Source organism: Mastigoproctus giganteus, chromosome 9, assembly GCF_048544385.1.
Source record: "Mastigoproctus giganteus isolate SK-2022 chromosome 9, ASM4854438v1, whole genome shotgun sequence".
Classification (NCBI taxonomy): Eukaryota; Metazoa; Arthropoda; class Arachnida; order Uropygi; family Thelyphonidae; genus Mastigoproctus; species Mastigoproctus giganteus.
Window position 1 is genome coordinate 36,229,696 of NC_143583.1, and position 24,956 is coordinate 36,254,651.

General features: G+C 40.3%; 1 protein-coding gene across 1 annotated transcript; it reads left to right on the forward strand.

The window, feature by feature from the left end:
* The first annotated feature begins 2,691 nt into the window (after nt 1–2,691).
* On the forward strand, nt 2,692–3,279 carry LOC150080146 (uncharacterized). Its single transcript, XM_090380628.1, has one exon. The coding sequence runs from the start codon at nt 2,692–2,694 to the stop codon at nt 3,277–3,279; it is 588 nt and encodes a 195-aa protein (XP_090236754.1).
* Nucleotides 3,280–24,956: the final 21,677 nt, after the last annotated feature.

A 24,956-nucleotide genomic window follows, 5' to 3' on the forward strand; every position in this document is an offset into this window, starting at 1 on the left:
AGTATATATATATTTTTCGGTTTAATCCAACGTTTCGAGTGTTATCGGATCGATTATAAAAAATCTAAAAATGACTTGAGGTTAATTTAATGGAAACAAGTTTTCTGGAGAAAAAAAAAAACTCACGCAACCTTCCTTTATGACCGAATAACTGGGCGAATTTTGTACAAAGTCCATAAGAGTTGCTCGCGTCATTGAGAGATTGAACTCTCGCCACTTGTACCTGGTTGGAGGACGATCATTTCGACCTTTTGATGCACTCAAGGGCGTCGGGATAAAGCGTTGTGTAGTTTGAAATGGGGCGATTCCTCCACAAGAAGCGTATAATTCGACTAACGAAAGATTCAAATGTAAGCTGGGAAAACCCTTTAAGGCACGTTTGCAGAAATCCATTCCTAAACTGCACTTTTAATTGGACAGCGAAACACTAAACGCGGATTATTAGTGAGTGCGAATTAGCGAACCTTCTTGCGATATAAATACAAAAATTATTATTTTTAAACGAAGAAACCTCCATTAACTAAAGCAATAAGTCATTTTCAGTCACCGAATTGAATATAATATTTATTCACAGAAAATACTCACTTTTAAGAAATGCTTTAATTTTACCCATTATCTCCTGTTGTGTTGTTCTGAAACAGATTTTATTATTTCTGGCACCTTTCACTTCCCAATATTTAATTCTGAAAACTATTGGATCTTCTTAAAGTAGTCTTAACACGTTCAGTTGAGCTGTGAGAGTGAGAAAGAGCGATTGTTGGCAGAGATGAACAGATGAACGGATTAAGGAATTGCTGTTATGAAACCCCAAGCAACAATTGTATTCATTTGGTTTGTAGTCGTAATAGTAGGTTACGTCATCATTATTGGAATGGGCCAATCATGTTTGTTTCACAAGGAAAAAATTAATAAATAAAATAATAAAATAAATAAAATTAAAAAAAAAAAAAAAGTCAGAGATTTAATGACTTAAAAATACCTGAAACTAAAATCATTGAGTGAAAAATCTGCTTAAAACCCCCTGTGGCGTTGATTCCGTTCCTTGGGAAAGGGTTTCCATTGATAGCCTTGCTCTTACATCGCCAATTCACACGATGTGCTAACAGAAACAACAAACGTTTACTGCCCCTTCATCCATCTCGCGGTGCGTGCAGTTTTCTAAGCTTAATGACTGAACTTTGTATCGAGGGATCCAACGCCCTGATGTGCTGCCTAACGGACGAGTCGGACCAAACACTTTGGGAGTAGTGTACGGCTATTTTTGAATTTCCCTCTCTCATAAATTCTATTAAAACGACCACCCGTCTTAATTGGTGCATACAGGCAGTTCTCGCTTTACGAGTTCGCGGATTTACGAGTTTTTTTCCCAAGTATGAACAAAATCGAATATATGAACGTTAATTGCAAGAAAATGAATGTCAAAATTCATAAATACCGAATTTCAACCCACTTGCGTAGGTACCCAGCTTTACGATATTAATCCGTTCCAGAGACACCATCGTATCGTTAAAATATCGGAATGTGAACCCAACAACGCATTGGTTTTTGGTAATTCGTTTCAACATCTCGGAAGTTGAAATTTTCTCTGTATAACTAAGCTATTTATCTCTAAAATGTCATTTTGGTCATTTTAAAGGTCGTGAGTGTGGTTTCTACATTGTATTAGTTACCAATTCAAATCATTAAAATGCGCTACATTCTCATCGTTATCATATGTTCCGTTATAAGAATCAGTTTTAAAACGCGTTTGTGATATTTTTCTGAAGCACATTTCTGGAGGTCACGACCATAAAACAATAAAAACAATTTGCACTTTGCGGTTTATGAGGCTTTTTCTGTTACTGCAAGCCACTATAAACGAGTAATGAACTCGATCTTCTTGCATTTGCGAAAATACCGATAGCTGGAATTATCTGTTTTTTTCCGTTATTATTGTGAAATGTATTTTCCCATTTACTGAAATCTTCAATTATATGAAAAAATAAATATATTTTCATAATCTTCTTTTCATTAATTTTTTTAAAGCTTCGTAAACTTGTTACTCCGCGCAAATCGTGTTAGTTGCAATTTGTGTGTGCCGTTAAAAATGCTTATGCATGCAATCGTGAAATTTATAATTAAAAAAGAAGATTATATTAGAATCAAACGGTTCTTGAAACATTTCTGAAGAAGAAGACGACTCCTTATGCAACAAACCAACGAGTGCCGAGCCAATAATGAGTAATCAACGAGTGTGCATTTAGTCGGTAATAATGGTGAAGAATGATCATTCTTTAACATTTGTAAGTCGTAAATAATTTCTCTATTATTATAATTTGTTTAATTTTACAGACTACGTTGTTATTTCTTCCGATTAATCAATCAATTTTTAAATATAAACTAATTAGCTAACTAATTTCATTGTTCAGAACGTAACCCCCAATTTTACCTTATGTCTTTGGGGGAAAAAAATCGCGCTTTACGCGCGCGCGCTAGTAACGAATTAACTTGTAAAGTTGAGAACTACTTGTACATAAAAACAGAACATAAAACTTTAGAAGTGGAATAAACTGAATAAGCAGTGGAACACTGCTTATTGCTGGGAGAGCGCACACATGAACGAGAGACTGTTCAATTTTCTTGCTATGTCAGGTCAGGTGTTGTTGTTGGTACCCAGCGCGAACTACAAAGAAATAACATAAATCCAGACTCATGCAGGAACTAAGAGGTTTGATCTCTCCGTTAGCATTTTCAAACCTGATTCGCACCCTTTATTGCCTCGCTAACCGTGCATGTGACACTAACCGCTCTCGCCGGCAACGGAAATTGCCTAGTCTAGTCAGGGAGGCTCACTCTTCAAGAACGCATATCCATCCTGGAGACAACGCTAATTTTGTCCTAAATCTTAGTTGCAAACAATTGTCCACTGAGCAGATCGATCTTGTCACCTCCGGTATGAAGTTTCCCATTCTCCCGTCAAGATCGCCCAGCACACAAATTGCCATGGGGGTGGAGGTATCCTTAGCCCACTTCCCTGAAGAGACTGCCAATGACATCCGCTTCAGGACAGCTTCTTTTCTTCAACATGTGCGGCCTGCTAACCCCAACCTCAATCGAGGCCAACACGCTGCCCTTAACTACATCAGGAAAGACAACAAGATTGTCGTCCTTCCAGTTGACAAGGGACTCCACATGGTTGTATTGGATCGTTCGAAGTTTCTGAACAATGCTCTGCTCGATCCTAATGTCTACGAAGCTGTACAGGACACCCTCATCAGGGTCTTGGGACGACACGACTAGGGGAAAAATTGAACAAGTTGGTTTACGATTGGTTCAAATCGGAGAAGATTTCCAGGTCTGCACGTTGGCAGTTACGTGCTACGGGCTGCAGCTCCCTCAGTTTTATGGGTTAGCAAAGGGGCATAAACAAGGCGTCCCTCTCAGGCCATTGTCTCCTGTTCAAGTCACCCACCTACGAGCTATCACAACACGTCGCCCATCTCCTAACACCACTGGTGGGAAATACGGTCCACACCATCTCCAACAGTGAGGAGTTCCTTCGCATTGTCAAATACCGTACAGTTCCTGAAGACAAGATCATGACAACCTTTGATGTCGTATCCCTATCTAGCTCCATTTCAGTCCAATAGGCCGTCGAATGTGCCAGACAGCTTTTAGAGAATGACCCCAGCTTGTCACATAAAACATCTACAGAAGATATCTGTGCCACCTTTAACCTGTGTTTATCGCGCAATGTCGTCATATTTGCGACTCTCATTGCAATCAAACACACGGAACAACGGCTATGAGCGCCCGTGTCAGCTACCCCGTCGCCAACATCGCAATGAGGAGTTAAAGGAACGGATATTTCTGAACCCACGGCTACAATCACCACGTGGCGCAGGTATGTAGTTGAAAATTTCACCATCATCCCACGTGGTTCGGATACACGTCTATTAGAATACCTCAACTCCCTGTCCCCCTTCCTCAAGTTCACTTTAGAATTGGAAGCGAAAAAGACCCTTCTTTCCTGGATATCTTAGTGAGACGGGTGGGCCCTCGTCTGGAAACCCCGGTATACCGGAAACCGATGTGCTGCAAGCAATTCACGAACTACAGGTCAGCGCATGTCAGAGAGTAGAGGTCAGAGAGTGGAGGCCAGAGACTACAGGTCAGAGAGTAGAGCGCTCACGCGCTCTACTCTCTCGAGCTTGGAGTCATTGCAGCTCTAAACAAGCCAGGCGCACCGAGGTTTCTATGATAAAAGCTGACCTCACCAACTGTGACTACCCACCCCCGTGTGTTGGACAAGCACAAGAACTTCCAACTCGCAGGAGGCTCTTCTTCCCTCATGAGAGCGACACGGTATTTACAGCTTATATACCATATTCCTCGTGCGCCTCAGACCAGATTTCTAGGATCTTACGCGAGTACCGCGTGAAGTGCTTACAACTTCCTGGTAGAAGTTTGCTATCTCTGGTCTCGAGAGTAAAAACATCCATCCCCCTCTGTTACGCAGCTGTATTGTATACCAGATCACTTGCCACGATTCTGGGAGATCTTATGTGGGGGAAAGCTCGAGACGACTCCAGGACCGCCTAGTGGAACTTGGTGGATCCGTCCGCCTAGGCGACTGTGCAATCCCAAAGCATTTCTGGTCAACTCAACTTGACCTCGATCCAGCCTCGACAGTGAGGTTATCGACCAATCTCGACACGACAATCACCGACTATGGTTACAGTTCCAAAACATATCTAGCTGTCACAAAGTTTTACATCGCAATAGAGGTACAAGACTACACCCAGTTTTAGAGTACGTACTGTTAAACCACAACAAATGCTGGCAGTCATCCCACATACGCCCCGTGTACCAACAACAAACAACTGATCTGACAGAGTGAGTGATTGAACTCTCTCACGTTCATGTGCACGCTCTCCAGCAGTCTGAGCACGCACGGATTATTCAGTTTAATTCATTCCTAACATTTTGTGTTATGTTTACGTTTCTGTGTGCACGTACTTAGCTGAGGATGCGGTGCGCTACCCCGAAAGCTTCTTTTTACCGAATTAAAATTAATTTAGTTACCGTACCCACTAGTTCAAGTGTATTCTTCTTTTGCATAATTAAGTTTAATAATATCAGTTTTCAAAAATTTCCACTGTCCAGACAAAACGTTATGGCCACCCGAGTGTTTTAGCAATCGGATGTTCCTCATCTGCGGGTGATTCACGTATGGCGGACACAACTGGTAAATGTGACCCTGCACGGTGATTGTATGCCGTCCATACGAACTATTTGATAGAATCGACTCTGACAGATTTCGAAAATTGGATGATTGTCGTGGGTAACGGTGGAATGCTGGCAATATTTCATTTATTCCATCTTTTGTGCGCCCTCTCTCAGGAACATCAGATGAACTCCGTCTCGGTACACGGTGATGAATTCAAAACTTTGTAAAATCCGAAGAATGTTATATTTGGGCATGGTTATTTGCCATCAGGAAGACGACCACCGGAGAGATTCCCCGTGCCGGTTACACCACGAGGAGGTGGGCGATAACTAAACGTGACTCGGTACGGACCCGAAATATCCTGTACCGAGTACCCAAAGCGACTTTCGGAAAATTCAAAATAAAATTAATTAAACTTAGTGTGTAGTTACTCTGTCAGATCATACCGAGAAATTTATGAAAGGCCACCAAAGACAATGACTTATTTGAAAGTTTAAACATCGGAAGCTGGGAAGCATCAAGCGACTCCTTTAGCATCATCATTGCACTGTTGGTTGATGCTACAGACAACTTCATGGTACACCCTTGAGGTAAATCAGTCATAATACCGTATGCAACAGATTCAATTGAGGAAAGAGAATCCTTTTTACAAGCAGTGTGAGGTCATCGGAGTATACCAGTTTAAAGCTATTATGAACAGTTCTAACGAGCTACTCATCCTGTACAAAGTTCCAGATGAGTGACCCTAACACCGAACCATCTGGAGGGCCATGAACAACAGGCGTAATGATGGAGTTTGAGCCTAAAAAAACAGTAACATATCGTGTTCAAAGCAGTTTTTACTTAGATTATATCAAGACACCAGACAATATGCGTCAAGCATCTTCTCCACTGGTAATATTTCAGAAACTGCAAACCGTCTGTGTTAAAACTATTATCAGAAAAACTTTTATATTAGGACTGTGTGTGGACTATTATATTTAGGCCACCCGGATGTTTTAAATTCACATGCCGTGCTGAGTGTCTTATGTCTGTTAATTGCGTGTGTTCAATGATCGATTTGTCTGTTTCGCTGGACGAAAAACCCCACATTCTTGCTGTAAAAAAACCTTGGTATCTACGCCTGTGACTGAGTAACTCGGCGATGGACAGAAAAAAGCCCATTAACAGGCCACTAGGCCTAATATTAACTGGGAAGGAAGGAAGAAGAAGAAAAAGAAAATTCTCCCAACCTCCAGTGGCCGCCGAACTCATCCCATCTCATCTCAATTGAGATCGTTTGGGACCTTCTGGAAAAGGATATTCGATGCTGCGACCGTGCGAACACAGAAGACCTTTTGGAGTCCATGCAGAGATGAGTGAGGGATTTGTAATGGTGGCTGCGTGAATTATTAAGCGTGCGTTGTTAATGCAAAGAAAGCTGCGTGTGTATGTTTTTTCTTCTTGGGAATAAATGTGGAGTGGTATATATTACTGGAAAGTAGAATTTAGGCAGGTTTCAATACTCCACGCATTATTAAAATTAATAATATTTACTAAAGTGAATAGGTCCGGAAATGAAGTAATGAGAATCTCGAGGATATTTCTGCGTGTAAAATAATATTTAATAAATTGTGTTTAATATAAAAGGAACAACCCTGAATAAAATTTAAGACATTTTGTCACATGTCAATAATTAATTCGGTATTAATTACTTTTAACACGACCAGCCACCTATGTTAAATGTCAACAAACCAATTTAAAATAAAAAAAGTAAGTTGTACTTAACAAATTAATGTTCTTTATGTTATAAATAATAATAATAATAATAATTTATTTGTTTTTTTGTTACACTTTTTTCGGAGATAACAGCAAAAAGAGAGGGAGAACATATAAGCCTTTTAGGGGGTGGCTTTTTAGGGGGTGTTTCCTTAAAAAAAAACGATGATTATACAAATACACAATTGAAAATATACAGTTCTGAAATTGTACAGGAAATGTTCAACGGGAAAGTCATAAATAAATAGGAGTTTTTGTACATTTTGTACTGGATGGTTTATGCCTTCGTGGTGCCTACTGAATCTCACAGAAAACCGGACTCAAGGAAACTTCTTTTGTTATCGCAATTTGTATTATTTCAGTTTGTATAATTTAATCTTTATACTTCCGGCGAGGTTGGTCATAAGCAGCGAATAAATCAGCAATGTTGACTGAAAACGAAATTATTTTTCTCTTAAAAGACCCTGTTATTATTAGGGAAAATCTCACCAAACACGGGGGGGGGGGTTTCCCCTGCCGAAGACTTCATCGGCAAGGCCTTCATTGGTAGAAAAAATCTTTGTCTCCGCGCTGTGCAAGATGCTGTTAACACTCCTCAGTTTAATATTCACTAAAATCTACCATTTCCACACTCCGCGGTTATGACAAGTTGTGTCTGTTCCTGCGTGTGGATCAAGTTCTTTTTCTTTTTTTTTTGTGCTGACTCCTTTATTTATGGGCGAGACCTATTCAGGTTCCTCTCTGTTCGGTAGGATTAATATGCTGGAGCAATTCTTTTTAGCATTTGAAAGTACGCAATTGCAAGAACGCATTTTCTTGTCTTTTTTGTAATTTTAGACGCATCAAACACTTATTCCATGTTACGCCAGCTTGTATTGTGTTTACCTAAGTGTGTACAAGCACAGATTTTTATATTGTGCGCCCTGAAAATCCTGGAATACTAGTTCTTACTTCTCCACCCGTCATCGCCTAACAACAGCCTTGAGAGATGACTTAAGAAATTCCTCCAATCAGAGACAAGGAACGACGGCCTATAGAAACGAATGAATGTGACAAAACCACTGTAATGTCAGAGGGAACATTTTCTTTCTTCTCTTACCTCCCCTGTTTTCTTTTTGTTTTTCTCTTTTTCGGCGATTTTGTATATGAGCGTAAAGCGCCTGTCGCTTTCACGATGTCCGTCCGTTTGTCCGTCTGTCTGTCCACACGTAAGAATTGAACTCTAGTGGACGGAATTTCATAAAATTGTAAAATTACCGAGATTTATCGGTAATTACTGTTGTCGAGAATTATCGAAACTAGAGATCGGCCAATGCCCCTTGACATCTAAACACTGCGCGCGCTCTATTATCTCGAGCTTGGAGACATTCCAGCTCGGAGGAAGCCAAGCGCACCGAGATTTCCAGAATAAAAGCTCACCTAGTGAATTGTGGGTACCCAACCCATTTATTAGACAAGTGCTTCCTACAAGCACGACAACTTGCGACACATCTGAGGCCATCGTCCTCCCGTGACAGTACACCAACTGCCTATATTCCTTACTATCCGGCACATCGGATCAGATTTCTAAGATCCTACGCATGAAATGCGTGCAACTCCCTGGTAGGAACTTACGTCCTCTGCTCTCGAATGTAAAAAAATTCCCATCGCCCCTCTCTTACGTAGTGGAATAGTCTACCGCGCAACATGCCACGCTATGAAAACCCTTCAGATGTCCTGGGGACTATCGAGATAACGAAACAGGAGCTCATAGGTGCCATCAATTCCCTTCCCATAACAGCCACTGTTGGGGAGGATGGAATTCCGCAATCTATGGTCAAATGCTTGAGCACATTCATCATAGATCCTCTTCTCTCGATCTACAACAAATACATCACTGAACATTATTTTCCAACACCAAGTGGAATAAATACGGAGTGTACCCCATCCCTAGAAACCAATTATTTTCCAAACACGTCAGCCAGTTTAGACCCATCTTCGTTGCATTCCTATTTGCTAAAAAAAAACTCTCGATAAGGCTCTGCTACCGACGGTTACTCATCAAATCCTCAAGACGAAACCACCTGAAATCCACAACGCCATCCCAGGAAAATCCTCAATCACTAACTGGCAGCCACCACAGAACGCATCCTCTCAGCATTCGAACAAAGAGCTGAGCTGGCAACCATATATCTCGACATAACAGTAGCCTTTGATGCAGTGTCGAACCCGGCCTTGCTCCTTCTACTTAAGTAGAAATTTCATATTCGAGGTGATTTGCTGTGCTCTTTTTGGAATCTCTGCTCAGTCGCAGAATACTTGTTCTCCATTGGGAACAACACACCTTATCCTGTGATATTACTGCTGGAGTACCGCTGGGCGGTGTCCTATCTGCTGGACTGTTTACGTCTATCATCGTGCCCATTGCCTCCATGAACGGTCTCTTATGCTATGCTGATGATGTCAAACTGCTGACGCAAATTAACACTGGCGACAACCCTCAGCAATAGGATGAATTCCCAACTTCAGGATCTTGAATCGCAGCTGGCGGGATTCAATCTAAAAATCAATCCACGGAAGTCCGCTCAGGTTATATTCTCCCTTAAATCCGTGCCAACTCTACTCAAAGTGTCATTCGGAGGGGTATCAAACATACCCTCGCGCAAACACACACCTTGGTGTTCTGTTTGATCAAAAGATGTCCTTTGTCAACCAGATCGACAAAATCAACACATTGTCTCGTCTACGGTGGATATCAAAGCAGCAGCTGCGTCCGACATCCCTTTACTGTTAGAAAGCTCACCACAACTGGCTTGCACTCACTGACAGGTTTCTCCCCAAGCAGATGGTCGCCACCTTGAACTGTGTGGACGCAGATTTTGACAGGCTAATAAGTAACAAGAAGGACAGATACAACTTGACCAAAGCCCTTTAACCCTGAAATTCTAAAAGTGGATTGTGATGCAGCTCTCCCCATGTTCAAATCTGTCATCACTGGAGCCTTGCTGAACTATTGTCAAGTTTTTTTTTTAAAACCTGTCTTGTATTTGTAAAAACGGTATATTATTCTGTTTTTCTCAATCTACTTCATGTGAACCCCTGGTGCTCGTGGCCGTGATGGGATAATTTGTGTTACTCTGTACTTCACAATAAACATTTACTTGATTGCGGCAGTTGCTTTTTTGGAGAGAGTTCAAGACGCCTTCAGGACCGCATCGCAGAGCATAATAGATGGATTCGCCTAGGTGACACCGATCACTTCGCAATCGTGGAACATTTCTGGTCAAATCATCATAACCTTAACCCGATACGCGATTGTGAGTTGATCAACCAATCCCGACACTACTCTCACCGCCTTCGGTTAGAACCGTTAAATATATCGAACTGTCCAAAAGCCTCAAATCGCTCCAAGGCTGCATACAAGGTTACACCCTATCTTCGAATCAACAGTTTTGAAACTCTACAAATGCTCGCAGCAATCCCACACACGTCTGCGCACCAACAATGAGTGCCGATCACGTGAATCACGTTTGCGCAATCTCGCGGTCATGTGCACGTTCTCGAAGTCATCTAATCACGCGCAGCTCTTTTAGCATTTATTTTATTCCATCTCTAACGTCTATATTTTGTTAGTATGCGTTTATTTCACTTGCTGAAGAAGGCGTTCGTCACCCTGAAACCGACTTGTATTCATCTTAACTTACTTATTAAAATCCAACTAAAGTCTCCACTGGATGCGTCGTATTATTCTCTTAAATCATGAAATCCAGTGCCACAGACCATCCTCTTTTATACTTTAAACAATATTTACAATGTTAATTTCAATTAATCATTTTCTCAATCTCTATTTAAAAAATTTGGACTGAGTAGAGTCAATATACATAAAAAGAGAAACAAGTCCATTCTTTGGCTAAATTGTTCCACCGAATACCGTCCTGAATCTCACACAGGTGAACCACGTTCTACTTGGCACTAACCGAAATCTTCTGTTAAAAAACATTTTTAGGAATACACATAACAAAAAAAAACCTTAAAATTAAGGTGATTTACAAATAAAAGTGGTAAATTATCTCTGTCTAAGGTACAGACCCCTCTCTCAAGGTGACTTCACAGGGGAACATAGAATGGACAGAGGACAATGATATGACTGTCAGCCTCCATCTCCGCGCAAAAGAAAAGGCCAGAAGAAATGTAGCTCAATTTAATTAGTCTAGACCTTAGGCCGCGCTCCATCCGAAAGGAAGAGGGATACAAATTGAATTGGTGCGAGGGTCTAATCCCGTAATTCACAGAAGAGACTGAGAGAGAGAATATGAATGTCTCTCTGCTATTCTCAGAGCTGTTCCACCGAGTGTACCATGCATTTACAACCAAACCATAGATTGTTCTCCAGTCTACTGAAGCCACTGCCTCACCGGGCCCCACCCAATCTGAGCACGACCGAATACCTAACACCAACGCAGGGTTACCCCGTGCGAGGTCACACATAAGTCCAGTACGAATGACCAACAGGTCAGCAGGTAATTTACCTGAAAAAACCTGTATGCCATTTATAGGTTCGGTGCGACAAACACGGGCCACACCCAAAAGAGCGAATGTCTGGGCCGAAAGAAGATGTTTCTGTATTATTCAGTTTTCAGCCTTCATAAACCAATCTCTGGTGGCATGCGCGATTATGAGGAATAAAATACTTTTGTGTAATAGATTTAAACGATGCCCCTTAATTCCCCCTTTCGCCCTGCTACCCCTCCGAAGCTTGGCCTAAATTTACTTATGAATGGGTAATGCCCACACATCACTTCTTCTACTGCTACTAACGTTGTTTCAATGCATCGTTTAAATTATATCTCATATTGTGAATACTTTCACAACGAGTTGCCGTGGTATTGCACTATCCCGAATAAGTAATGCTTCACCTGTGGAGGAGACTAATGTAGAGATATAATTCGTAACTGTATTTTTACTATTGCAACAACCGGGGTATCTGCCCCCACCCACCGATAAGAAACCAATAAGCTTCGAAACCGTTCCGCCTGGAGAGGGGTTTTGAAGGTAATCACAATATGAGATATAATGCGTTACACACATTTCTAGCCTTTCTGCACAGTTTTTGTAACATCACAGTGTACCACGGCGGAGTTCAACTAGCGTTTGGGGGCCTCCTTACATAAGATACTATATGTGTCTACATATCTACATGTCTACATAGGAACTGTTTCCCCATCGATGGAGAGGTGTCCGGATATTAACTGAAGGCCAATGTATGTCTGTCTCTGAAATAATGCAGACATCTTCCACCTTGAGGTGGGATCACGGTATCCATTTGGCGACCTCATGGATTGTGCCCATGACATTTACTCCCCTTTCTCTGGGGGGTGACTATCTCCCCAGTACGCCACTATTTACACCGAGGGTAAAAGGCCCGGGTTCGAATCCCATCAATGGCGCGAGGAACTTTAATGGCCTTTTTTTTTCAGACAGCGGTTGAGTTATGTACCAGCAGGTTCGGGTAGTGGTGATGGGTTCACCTATTAGTGCAATTATAGCCAACTTAGCCATGCAAGAATTTGAAGATAGGATGTTGGGGAGCTCTAGTCCTCCCCCATTACGTGCAGGGAAGAGATATGTTGATGACACGTTCACGGTGATACAAAGAAAACACGATATAGAAATACTCGAGTGGTTGAATAGCGATTTGTCTTATATTCAGTTTACTTCGGAGGTTGACCAGGGGGGGTCACTTCCGTTCTTAGACGTGTGTGTATACAGAGAAGGGCGTCACTTGAAAACTAAGGTTTACAGAAAACCTGTATTGAGGGCCAATACACACACTTCAAAACAGCTCACGCCAGTTGCCACAAAAGCAGTGTGGTTTAGGCCTTATTGGAAAGGGTGGGGGTCCGACTGCTCCTCGTCTGAAGAGAGAGGCGACGAGATTAAGCGTGTTACAGCGGACCCGAGTGGACAGAAGTGGGAGTGCAGTAGCACACGCTCTTTGAGTAGACTGGGGTTCAAGCCCCTGACTGCTGAATACGGTCGATCTGCCAACCCGCACTGGACCAGCGTGCCAGATTATGGTCCATTTCCCTCACCATGAATTGTTGAGGAGGCTTCCATCCTGCAGTGGGCTGATAATGGCTGCACTTTACCTTTACCTTTTTACCGGACCTGGTTCCACGACACACATCCCCTACTATCCGGGCATTTCGGACCCCATTTCCCGTATCTTGCGCTCGTGTAAGATACGCTGTGTGCAGCTGCCAGGTCGGAGGTTGCACACAGTAGGGGGTCCGCAACTAAACATCCTATTGCGGGTAATGCCACCAGTGGGGTCGTATGTATATGAAATTGAGTGTCCTGATTGTGAGGGGTATTATGTGGGGGCAACAAAACGTAGACTTTCGGATCGCCTGGTGAACACAATAGAGCCCTTAAGACTGCAAATGACATTACGGAGGTTCAGCTGTAGCGGAACATGCCTGGGAAACTGGGCATGGCATTACTGCTGAAGAAGCCGTGCTCGTGGATAAGGCACATGGCTTTTGTAACCGGAAATGGCTGCAGAGTCTAAGAATATGTTCGTCCGAGCGCTACAGTCATAATAGGGATAAGGGCTGTCGCATTCATCCACTCTTTGAAGCCCTTATCCTACAAAGAGACAAACGGTTTAGAGTGGCCCATCCATTTTCTGGTTCCAATGCAGGAGAAGTGAACCGTGCCCAGACCTGCTGAGATGTGTGGTACATACAGATTGTCGGTCATCCTGCAACCACTGTAGCTGCCGAAAGCTAATGTATTAGTGGTTTTAAACAACTATTATCGCTTTTAATTTTATATATTTTATTGTATTTTATCCTTTCTATACGACATTTAATTTATTTTGTTTGAATATTTTAACATATTGTTATACAATCAGTACGCATGTATTTTATCATAATATAGACGTTTTACAGATTCCAGTCCTTGCTATTTAGTAGCATTACAAGAGTGTAACATTAGAGGAGTGTACACAGTGAGCAAGCAGTTGACCATAGCGGAGACCACCGATACGTTGTTCCACACGCACCAGGGGTCCAAGTTCCTGCCAGTGAAATATGCCCCACACCATACAACCGCCTGTACCGGCCTGCACTTTGGATACCATGCATGATGGATCAAGAGCCTGATGTACACGACCGTCTACGGTGTGCAGTAAATAACGTGACCCATCCGACCAGCACACCTTCTAACGTCCAACTGGCATGCTCTTTCAACCAGGCGAGTCTTTTACGCTGATCAACCTTGGTTACGAAAGAATGCCCTAGAGGTCGTCTCCTGGTATAGCTCATACGTGAGAGCGTGCGAAGCATGGTCACTTCAACACTGCTGCGCCTGTTCGCCTGTACGAGTCGTCGTACCCGCCCTCTAACATCAACCTTTCGCTGACCTTTGCCATCGGGTCGTTATTTCATCATTTTGATGCCAGTCCTGGTACACTTTAATTATGGTGCCTCTCGAAAACCCCACAGTTCAGCGGTTTGGGAAATTGTGGCACCAGCTCGTCGAGCACTCACAATCTGTCCTTTGTCAAAGTCCGATAAATCTTTTCTTTTACCCATCACGCTCGTAATTTTACTACCTACTGGGTCACTGCACTAACACTTTATATATGCTACGTAAGTCGACGAACTCCGCACTCTCGTACCTTAGGTGGTCAACGAGTCGCATTCAGGGGTGGTCATAATTCAGCGCTCACTCAGTGTAGATTACAGTCATATAGGTTCAATCGTCAATGACACATTCAGTTGAGTATGGATTACACTACAAATTATGTCAATAGAAAATTGCTAACCAGGATTTTCGAATAAACTCTATTTTGACAGAACACTGCTGGATGTTGTACCTGAACACTCCCAAGAAAGAGTACCAAATGAAATCATCTCACAACATTTTTAAATTTTACATATTTTTTCACGAGAGTGTGTTGTATTATTTTAACGACGTGTTTAATGAAACAGAACAAAAGTCTTTTTGGTTTAAAACTGATAAAATGTAACTGTCGTGTGTTTTAACGAAATCATCTCAATTAAATGCTCTGGTATTATTATTATTATTAAATCCGTTTATTAAAAATAGCGAGTGTTTGCTTTCACTCCTTATACACAGCCGACCGGCGAGAAGGGTGTACAAAATGCAAGAATTGCAATTATACACAATATGAAGGGTATACAAAAGCAAAAATTAGAATTATTTACAGTATTTACAATATAAGAAGAGTGTACAAAAATGCACGAATACAATTATTTACAATATTTACACAAGTGCGTATATTTACAATATTGTTTACAAATTCACTCATTGTCAAAATTATAGTTGAAGTAAGCTGTGCGCTTCTGAGATGCTCTTCACTCTGTACTGCTTGCTTTCGGAGTATTTCACAGGGTCTATTGTCAATGAATTGAAAAGGTTCACTGCGTTGTTTGGGAAGAAATTCTTCAGACAGCACAGGTTGGACAGTGTAGAATGCAACGGTAGGTGGTAGGGACTGTCATTACTGCGTCCAGCACGTGGAGTAGAGATAAGTCCTCGAAGACTGGGGGCGTCAATCACGCCGGTAAGCATCTGAGAAAGAAGAAGAATATTCCTGGATGCAATGTGAACTCTCCAGGGAGTCATATTTAAGTTGGTATATAAAACAGCCCTGGAGATGGTGAAAGCATTGCCCGTGACCCTGTTCATCCATCGCATTACCCAGTACTCGACTGCGAGGAATCTATTTATGTACGACGTCGGGGCAGAAGACCAGATTGCTGATGCATACAGTGCGATAGGTCGTAGGCACCGCTGGACGTATCCACCGACTACATCGACGTGGAATAACCCCGTCAGCTGTAATCAGCAGTCCTCTTACAAAAAGTACACGTGCTAGAATAAATAAATAAATAAATAAAACAGGGGAAATATTCGAAATCGGCTTGCAAAACTAAGGATTGAAAAAAGTTCCAGTTTGTGACCGGTGACATTCACCTGCTAATCTAATCCGGTACATTCTCGTTGATACACGATTAAGGGATGCAGAACACCGTCCGACCGTTGGTTGGTACGTAAATCGTTGTAAGCTGAAGAGAGAAATTTCCTGAACAGGCCGATGAAAATAACTTCAACCCAGTTTTCTCGATCAAACTGGATGGAAGCGAACTAAAAAAGAAAACCAGAAAACCGGCAAAAAAATAAATAAAATAAATTTGTTTTGTTGAGCAGTGATACTGAAGTCCAAATTTAATCCTGTTTATTCTTCTCGATAAATAATTAAGAGACACATAACCCATATGACTGATGATATGACAGTAAATGAGTAACTGGTTGAGTATGAAAAGGGCAGAATTTGTAGAATCAAGATTACAAAGAACTCAACCACCGACTTCGATTCGTGGAACGAAATTCAAACAAAAGGGAGTGAAAATTCTCTGAGTGGTTGTTGAAACTGGAAAGGAGGAAGGTTAGTGTGAAGTTCCTAAAGTAAGTAGTAAGACCACAAACACAGTTATCTTTTCTTGTTTCAGGATTTATTCAATACTGAATAATACAAATATAGATATATATTATTATAATTCCTCAATAAATAAATATAATAATCATCATAAATAATAATCAATAAATAATAATAAATAATAATCATATAATCAATAATAATAATATTAATAAATAATAATAATAATAGCAATTAACAGAAATATTTTCGACAGTAGCGATCAATGACGCTCACTATCAGACGAAACTGTAGTTTAACAGCTATTCTGCCTTCATCTGCACAATGGCAGCTACAGTACACATTCTCTACGATTTCGGATGTGAAACTTCTCCTTTGCAGGTTGAAATAAACACATCCATCTCTGATCAGTAAAGGTAGCAAAGAGCATATTCCCCCAAACGTCTGTTTGCACCAGTAGCAGTTCAATTCCACATTCCTCGTCATCTGCAGCGAGTAACAGGTTCTTTAAGGCGTTCGTTGAGGTAGCAAAGGATGCCATCGTCTCCAGAGTAACAGATTCCCACGCACATGTATTAGCAGCAGTACCAGTTCAATTCCACATTCTCTCACCATTGCAGCAAGTAACAGTTTCGTTGAGGTAGCAAAGGATGCTATCGTCTCCAGAGTAACAGATTCTCACGCACATATATTAGCAGCAGTAGTAGTAGCAGTTCAATTCCACATTCTCTCACCATTGCAGCAAGTAACAGGTTCGTTGAGGCTTTCGTTGAGGTAGCAAAGGATGCCCATCTCCAGAGTAACAGCCATAGATCGTTTCGACCAATGACTCTCACTATCAGACGAAACTCTAGTTTAACAGCTATTCTGTCTTCATCTGCACAATGGCAGCAACAGTACACATTCTCTAAGATTTCGGGTGTGAAAATTCTCCTTTGCATGTTGAAATAAACACATGCATCCTTGATCAGTAAAGGTTGCAAACAGCGGATTCCTAGGCACATGTATTTGAAGCAGTAGCAGTTCAATTCCACATTCTCTCATCATGGGCAGCAAGTAATAGATTCATTGAGGCCTTCGTTGTGGTAGCAAAGAATTCATTGAGGTATCCGTGAAGGTAAATATAAATGATTAGCAATGAGATAATGAAACAAAATAAGAACAATAGTCCATTGAAACATACTGTATCTTGAGAATTTTGAAACAGATATATAGTTCTGCACCTTTTTGTTTGAAAAAAGTTAAGAGCACGCACGAAAGATGCTCCATTGTATAAATATAATTTGGATAAGCGTGCTCAACGCCGAAATCAGGAATGTCAAACCACACTATTTGAACATGTTCAGAATTCTCTGAGACATAAATCTTAGCCAGAATTTGGCACCACACTTTTTCTTCTTTTCCTTTATTTTAAGCTGTTCTGCGAAGCGTTCCGCCGCTTTATACAGAGTTCGTACAACCCGATGATCCTCAGCTATTTCTTCAAGAAATGTGATGTTTTCATCATCGTATCTGTAATGGAAATTAGCACGATTAAGTTCGTTTGAATTTAATAAACAAAAACAAGAAAATACAGTAGGGACAGACGCTTAATAATTTATAGTGAAATGCCTCGTCATAAATAGCAAGGGTGGTGCCAACAGGTACCAACACCAATTCTATTCCTTCTTTCTTTTCATTTCTGTTATCTTCTCCCTGTATATTTAATGTCCATGTGTGCTGAGTTGTTTGATACGTCTTTGGGCACAGGCGAATCTTAATGTAATTTGCACACAGTATCTTGAATTGAGAAATATTTTTAATCTCGAAAAAAAAAAATAAATGCCCAACATTGTTTTTTTTTTTTTTTTTTTTTTTGAAAAGATTCACCCATACTAGTTGCACGATGTGCAATATTCGTCATAATATTGTTTTGAGAATTTTTTTCCATCTAAGGGTAGAATAATAGATGGTTCTTCGTTAATTTTCTGATACATAAGGCTTTATGACGTTATCCAACTTATTAATGCACACTATCTCTTCAGTACCATCTACGTACTACGCTAATAAAGAGAACCCCCAGTTAAAAGTTCTCTTCTGACGGTCCACCGGGTCTGAGTCATGCGGTGTATTTTTTAAGGATTCATTACTGTACGTGAGTGCAGTTGTGAGGGCAGGGAACAAAATTTATTCTGAAATCTTTAAGCAAGATCCTTTGCAATGCAAATCGCAGATGGAAAACCGCCTGATTTTAGTTGGCAGTGGAAATAAACGAAACGTACCACGAAGTTGTTGTTATTTGTTTCTGCAATTCGTACAGCAGTTGCTTTCAGTGAAATACTGCAGATGTTAGAGCAGCAGCCTAATTACTGTACCTCAACAACTCTTGCTCTTATCCTCCCCTCTAAAAACCGTACTACTCAGGTACTCAGGTGTCATGACTGCTGTTGTCATCATCCGTTGCTGCGTGCAAATTTGACAATAGAGAAGACAAAGGTTGTTACTTCAGCCTGGTGAAGTAATGTAGAAAGTTTTACGAAGATTTAGAAAGCCATGGATATTTAGAAGATGTGTAATACACACTCCTTGATATTTTTAATCTCTATGTAGTTGAAGTAATAACTAAAACAGATTTGAAAGAGGTGTTGCTTTTTTAGTTTTATTCCCTTTGGATTACGAAAAATATGTAACTTCTTTAAAATGTCCTTGCAATTATTTCCTGAATTTGATTTTAAAAGCTCAAAGAAAACGAATTTAGTCAATACTTACCCAATAAGATGCGACAGATCGATGTCATCTCTATTCAGCCTTATAAGTCTGAAATCTGAATCGACAGAAAGAACTTCATCTTGTTCTATCCCAAAGTCCCCGTTGTTAAAATAAATTTCTTCAATAATGCTTGAACTTTCTGTGATTGCAGACTGAGTTTCATAATCATCTCGGTTGTAACCAGAGGTTCCTGGGATTTCATCCCAAGCTACATCCCCAAAAACAGCTTTATCAGATAACTGAGTCGGATCCTGTGTAATAGCGGAAACGTCCGTTTCAGACGCGTTCTTGTCCGGTGTTTCTGATGAGATTTCGCTCTCCACAGAAGGTGACTTTTCCAGTACTTCAATATGGGATCCGTCGCTGTTGCTCAGGTCATCATCTGACAGAGTGTATGAACCTCCAATACGATGGAAATCGGCAGTAACCGCGAAAGTAGTTTCAGGTTTAACTGGAACGGTAACGGAGTACTCCACTTTGTCGAATCTACATACACAGTCTTTGCCTTCGCTGTCTCCGTGTTCGTCGAACTCAAATTCTGATGATTTTTGTACATCTGCATCTAAGCAGCCACAAGCCCCTGTAAAAGACATTGAAGAAATATGTTTGGTAAAGAACAGTTTTAAGTTGGGCAGTTAAACAACAAACATCGATCGTTAAGAAGGGTTAATCAGTAAAACTCCTCGCAATTTAACTGCTGAAACGTATTCTTGTTAATGAAAGGAAATTCAAGTAAATAAAGTAACAAATCAATTCCGACAAACAGGATTCAATATGAATAGTTACTTTGTACCAAATACTTACTCTGAAATAATTTTCTCGTGATTCCCATTTTTCTCGTTTTTTTGTTGATCCTCTTGTCTTTGACATATTTGATTCCTAATTTTTAATTGCTGAAAATTATTCCGTTTTAAACTAGTTCAAATTAAATGTATAAGATCCCCTTCCTCGCAGTGTCTGAGTGACAATCTCAATTTGTCGGCAAAGTGAATAAATGAAAGAATTATTATTATTTAAACCGTAAGGAATGATTCAGTTTATTTTTATTTTTTTAAAAAAGTACTTTTTGTTTCTTTATTAGAATGATCCAATCATCTTTGCGTCATAAGAAATTATTGAAGAGAAATATAAGTAAAACGAAAACCATTCAAGGAGTTTCCGCGCAACCCACCTTTTGGGGTTATTCCTTTATTGTGGGGACAGAGTGGAGGACAGTATCGAGAACCTTCATCAACTTGTATTATCTTAAGAAGGATTTTGATATGCTCGAGCTAGTCAGAGTTGCTGTAATCTCTGTGCTGCTCCTCCCACCTAAAGTTTCAACCATTTAAATGACGCTAGGAATTAGATTGGGACTATTTAGCATTGTAGTTGAGTTCGTTTCTCTCAGGCGTTGGTAACAGTGATTTCTTTCTCGAGAAATATCGTGTCCTTCGTCCAGAAACATACAGTCCACCACAGAACACACGCCATGTGCAGACATATTATATTCGGTGCAATATGGCTCTAAATTGCTTATGCGCTTAGACCCTTCGACAAATAACCGACAGTAAATTAAATTTATTTTTTAATAAATTAATTATTAAATTCATCAATTATATCATTAATAAACTCAGCTTCGCCAAAGTTTGAGGACGATGATTACAAACTTTTGATACACTCAAGGGCGTCGGGATAAAGCGTTGTGTAGTTTGAAATGGGGCGATTCCTCCACAAGAAGCGTATAATCCGACTAACGAAAGATTCAAATGTAAGCTGGGAAAACCCTTTAAGGCACATTTGCAGAAATCCATTCCTAAACTGCGGGTTTAATTGGACAGCGAAAAACTAAACGCGGATTATTGGGAAGAGTGAATGTGGGAACCCTCTCGCAATTCAACTGCTAAAGAGTATTATTTTAAACGAAAGAAAGAAGATAAACTAAACCAACAATTCATTTTCGGCCACTGAATGGAATATCAATATTTATTCAGAGAAAATACTCACTTTGAAGAAATGCTTTAATTTTACCCATCGTCTCCTCTTGTTCTAAAACAGATTTTATTATTTCTGGCACCTTTCACTTCCTAATATTTGATTCTGAAAACTATTCGATCTTTTTTCCGTTTAACTAAAAGTAATCTTAACACGTTCAGTTGAGCTGTGAGAGTGAGAAAGAGCGATTGTTGGCAGAGATGAACAGATGAATGGATTGAGGAATTGTTGTTACCAAACCCTAAACAACAATTCAATTCATTTGGATTGTAGTCGTAATAGTAGGTTACGTCATCATTATTGGAATGGGCCAATCATGTTTGTTTCACAAGGAAAAAATTAATAAATAAAATAATAAAATAAATAAAATGAAAAAAAAAAAAAAAGTCAGAGATTTAATGACTTAAAAATACCTGAAAATAAAATCATTGAGTGATATTCTGCTTAAAACCCCCTGTGGCGTTGATTCCGTTTGTGGGGAAAGGGTTTCCATCGACAGCCTTGCTCTTAAATCGCCAATTCACACGATGTGCTAACAGAAATAAGAAACGTTTATTGCCCCTTCATCCATCTCGCAGTGTGTGCAGTTTTCTAAAGCTTATTTAATTTTGTATGGGGAGATCCAACGCCCTGATGTGAGCTGCATAAGCTATAATTCGGACCAAACACTTTGGGTGTAGTGTACGATTATTTTTTAATTTCCCCCTCTGATGAATTCTGTTAAAACGACACCCGTCTTCATTTGTGCATAAAGACAGTTCTCGCTTTACGAGTTCCCGGGTTTACGAGTTTCTTTCCCCAAGTATCAAGAAAATCGAAAATATGAACGATAATTGCAAAAAATGAATGTTAAACATTCATAAATATCGCATTTCAACCCACGTGTGTATTTACTCAGCTTTTCTAAGCTTATTTAATTTGGATGGGGAGATCCAACGCCCTGATTTCAGCTGCATAAGTGATATGCAGCTGAAATCCGTTCCAGAGACACCATCCGTTATTAATCCGTTCCAGAGACACCATCGTATCGTTAAAATATCATTTTTAAGGTCGTGCGCGTGGTTTCTAAATTGTATTAGTTACCAATTCAAATCATTAACGTGCACTACACTTTCATCATTATCATGTTCCTTTATAAGAATCAATTTTAAAACGCCTTTGTGATATTTTTCTAAAGCACATTTCTGGAGGTCACGACCATAAAACAATAAAAACACTTTGCTCTTTGCGGTTTATGAGGCTTTTTCTGTTACTGCAAGCTACTATAAACGAGTAATAAACTCGATCTTCTTGCGTATGCGAAAATACCGATAGCTGGAATTGTCTGGTTTTTTACGTTATTATTGTGAAATGTATTTTCCCCTTTACTGAAATCTTCAATCATATGAAAACATAAAATTTTCCTAATTTTCTCTTCATTCATTTTTTATGCTTCGTAAACTTGTTACTCCGCGCAAATCGTGTTAGTTGCAATTTGTGGGTGCCGTTAAAAAATGTTTATTCGTGCAATCGTGAAATTTATAATTAAAAGAGAAGATTATGTTAGAACCAAACGGCTCTTCAAACATTTCTGAAGAATACGACTCCTTGTGCAACAAACCAACGAGTGCCGAGCCAATAATAAGTAATCAATATTTACAATGTTAATTTCAATTAATCATTTTCTCAATCTCTATTTAAAAAATTTCGATTAAGTAGAGTCAAAATACGTAAAAAGAGAAACAAGTCCATTCTTTGGCTAAATTGTTCCACCGAATACCGTCCTGAATCTCACACAGGTGAACCACGTTCTACTTGGCACTAACCGAAATCTTCTGTTAAAAAACATTTTTAGGAATACACATAACAACAAACAACCTTAAAATTAAGGTGATTTACAAATAAAAGTGGTAAATTATCTCTTACACAGAGATAATTTACTACTAGGGTACAGACCCCTCTCTCAAGCTGACTTCATAGGGGAACATAGAATGGACAGAGGACAATGATATCACTGCCAGCCTCCATCTCCGCGCAAAAGAAAAGGCCAGACGGAACTTAGCTCAATTTAATTAGTCTAGACCTTAGGCTGCGCTCCATCCGAAAGGAAGAGGGATACAAATTGAATGGTGCGAGGGTCTAATCCCGTAATTCACAGAAGAGACTGAGAACGAGAATATGAACGTCTCTCTGCTCTTCTCAGAGCTGTTCCAGCGAGTGTGCCATGTATTTTCAACCAAACCATACATTGTTCTCCAGTCTACTGAAGCCACTGCCTCACCGGCCCCCACCCAATCTGTGCACGTCCGAACACCCAACATCAACGCAGGGTTACCCCGTGCGAGGTCGCACATAAGTCCAGTACGAATGACCAACAGGTCAGCGGGTAATTTACCTGAAAAAACCTGTATGGCATTTATAGGTTCGGTGCGACAAACACGGGCCACACCCAAAAGAGCGAATGTCTGGGCCGAAAGAAGATGTTTCTGTATTATTCAGTTTTAAGCCTTCATAAACTAATCTCTGGTGGCATGCGCGATTATGAGGAATAAAATACTTTTCTGTAATAGATTTAAACGACGTCCCTTAATTCCCCCTTTCGCCCTGCTAACCCTCTGAAGCTTAGCCTAAAATAATTTAATTTTCTGGAGGAGTTTACTTATGAATGGGTTATGCACACACATCACTTCTACTGCTACTAAGGTAGTTTCAATGCATCGTTTAAATTATATCTCATATTGTGAATACCTTCACAATGAGTTGCCGTGGTATTGCACTACCCCGAATAAGTAATGCTTCACCTATGGAGAAGACTAATGTGGAGTTATAAATCATAACTGTGTTTTTACTACTGCAACAGCCGGGGTATCTGCCCACCCACCGACGAGAAACCAATAAGCTTCGAAACCGTTCCGCCTGGAGAGGGGTTTTGATGGGCCCTCGTTACCCCGAATAGGCAAACTCGGTCTACTCTAATGGGAAAGGGTTGCTGACTAAGTTGGTTTATGAGTGGTTTAGTTCAGTGAATGAGTGCGAGGAGTAACTGTCCCTTTCCTCTTTGGACGGCGTTTCTTGCTCTCCCTTTCCTACCATCACTTTGCTAAATGGAATAGGGACATCATGTGGATAACACAGTGATTTATCCCACACTATTTTTCAAAGGTTGCCCACTGGGTGGTGGTATCCGCCAGGAATAACTAACAGTAGTCTTCTCCTATGGTGATGCGTTACTTATTCCAGGTGGTGCACATTACCATGGCAACTCGTTACGAAGGTAATCACAATATGAGATATAATTAAGACGATGCCAATTAAACAGATGCAATTACAGAAACCTCTACATTAGTCATTCTACCACGATGCATGAGGCTGTTGCCCTAAAATTTCGATGCAGGGCTCAGAAGATAACGGGTGGTATATCTCGATAAGAATGCTGTGGGAAGAATAGATTTATGTTTACACTGAATTGATAATTATGTATAAAATAGTATTAAAGCTATAGAGAAACAATAATATTATATTTTCACACTACTTGACGATTTCACGGCTCAAAAATTAATTTGTGCGGTCTGTAGATGAGAGGATGGCTCTCCTCTCATCTAGACACCAATTACTGTATCAAATACGTCTAAATGAATAGTTTGCTGCACTGCCATCTATCATCTACTTGGAAAAGTAGGAATATTCTTTAAATTTGCAATTGTTGCTTGTAAATTAATCATTTTCTGCCCGATGTTACTGGTTTATTATTAAGCTCGAATAAACTTTATTTCCTTCATTTGGCAATGTGGTGGGGGGGTGGTACAGAGATACTGGTGAAAGCCTAACACACAAGCGAAA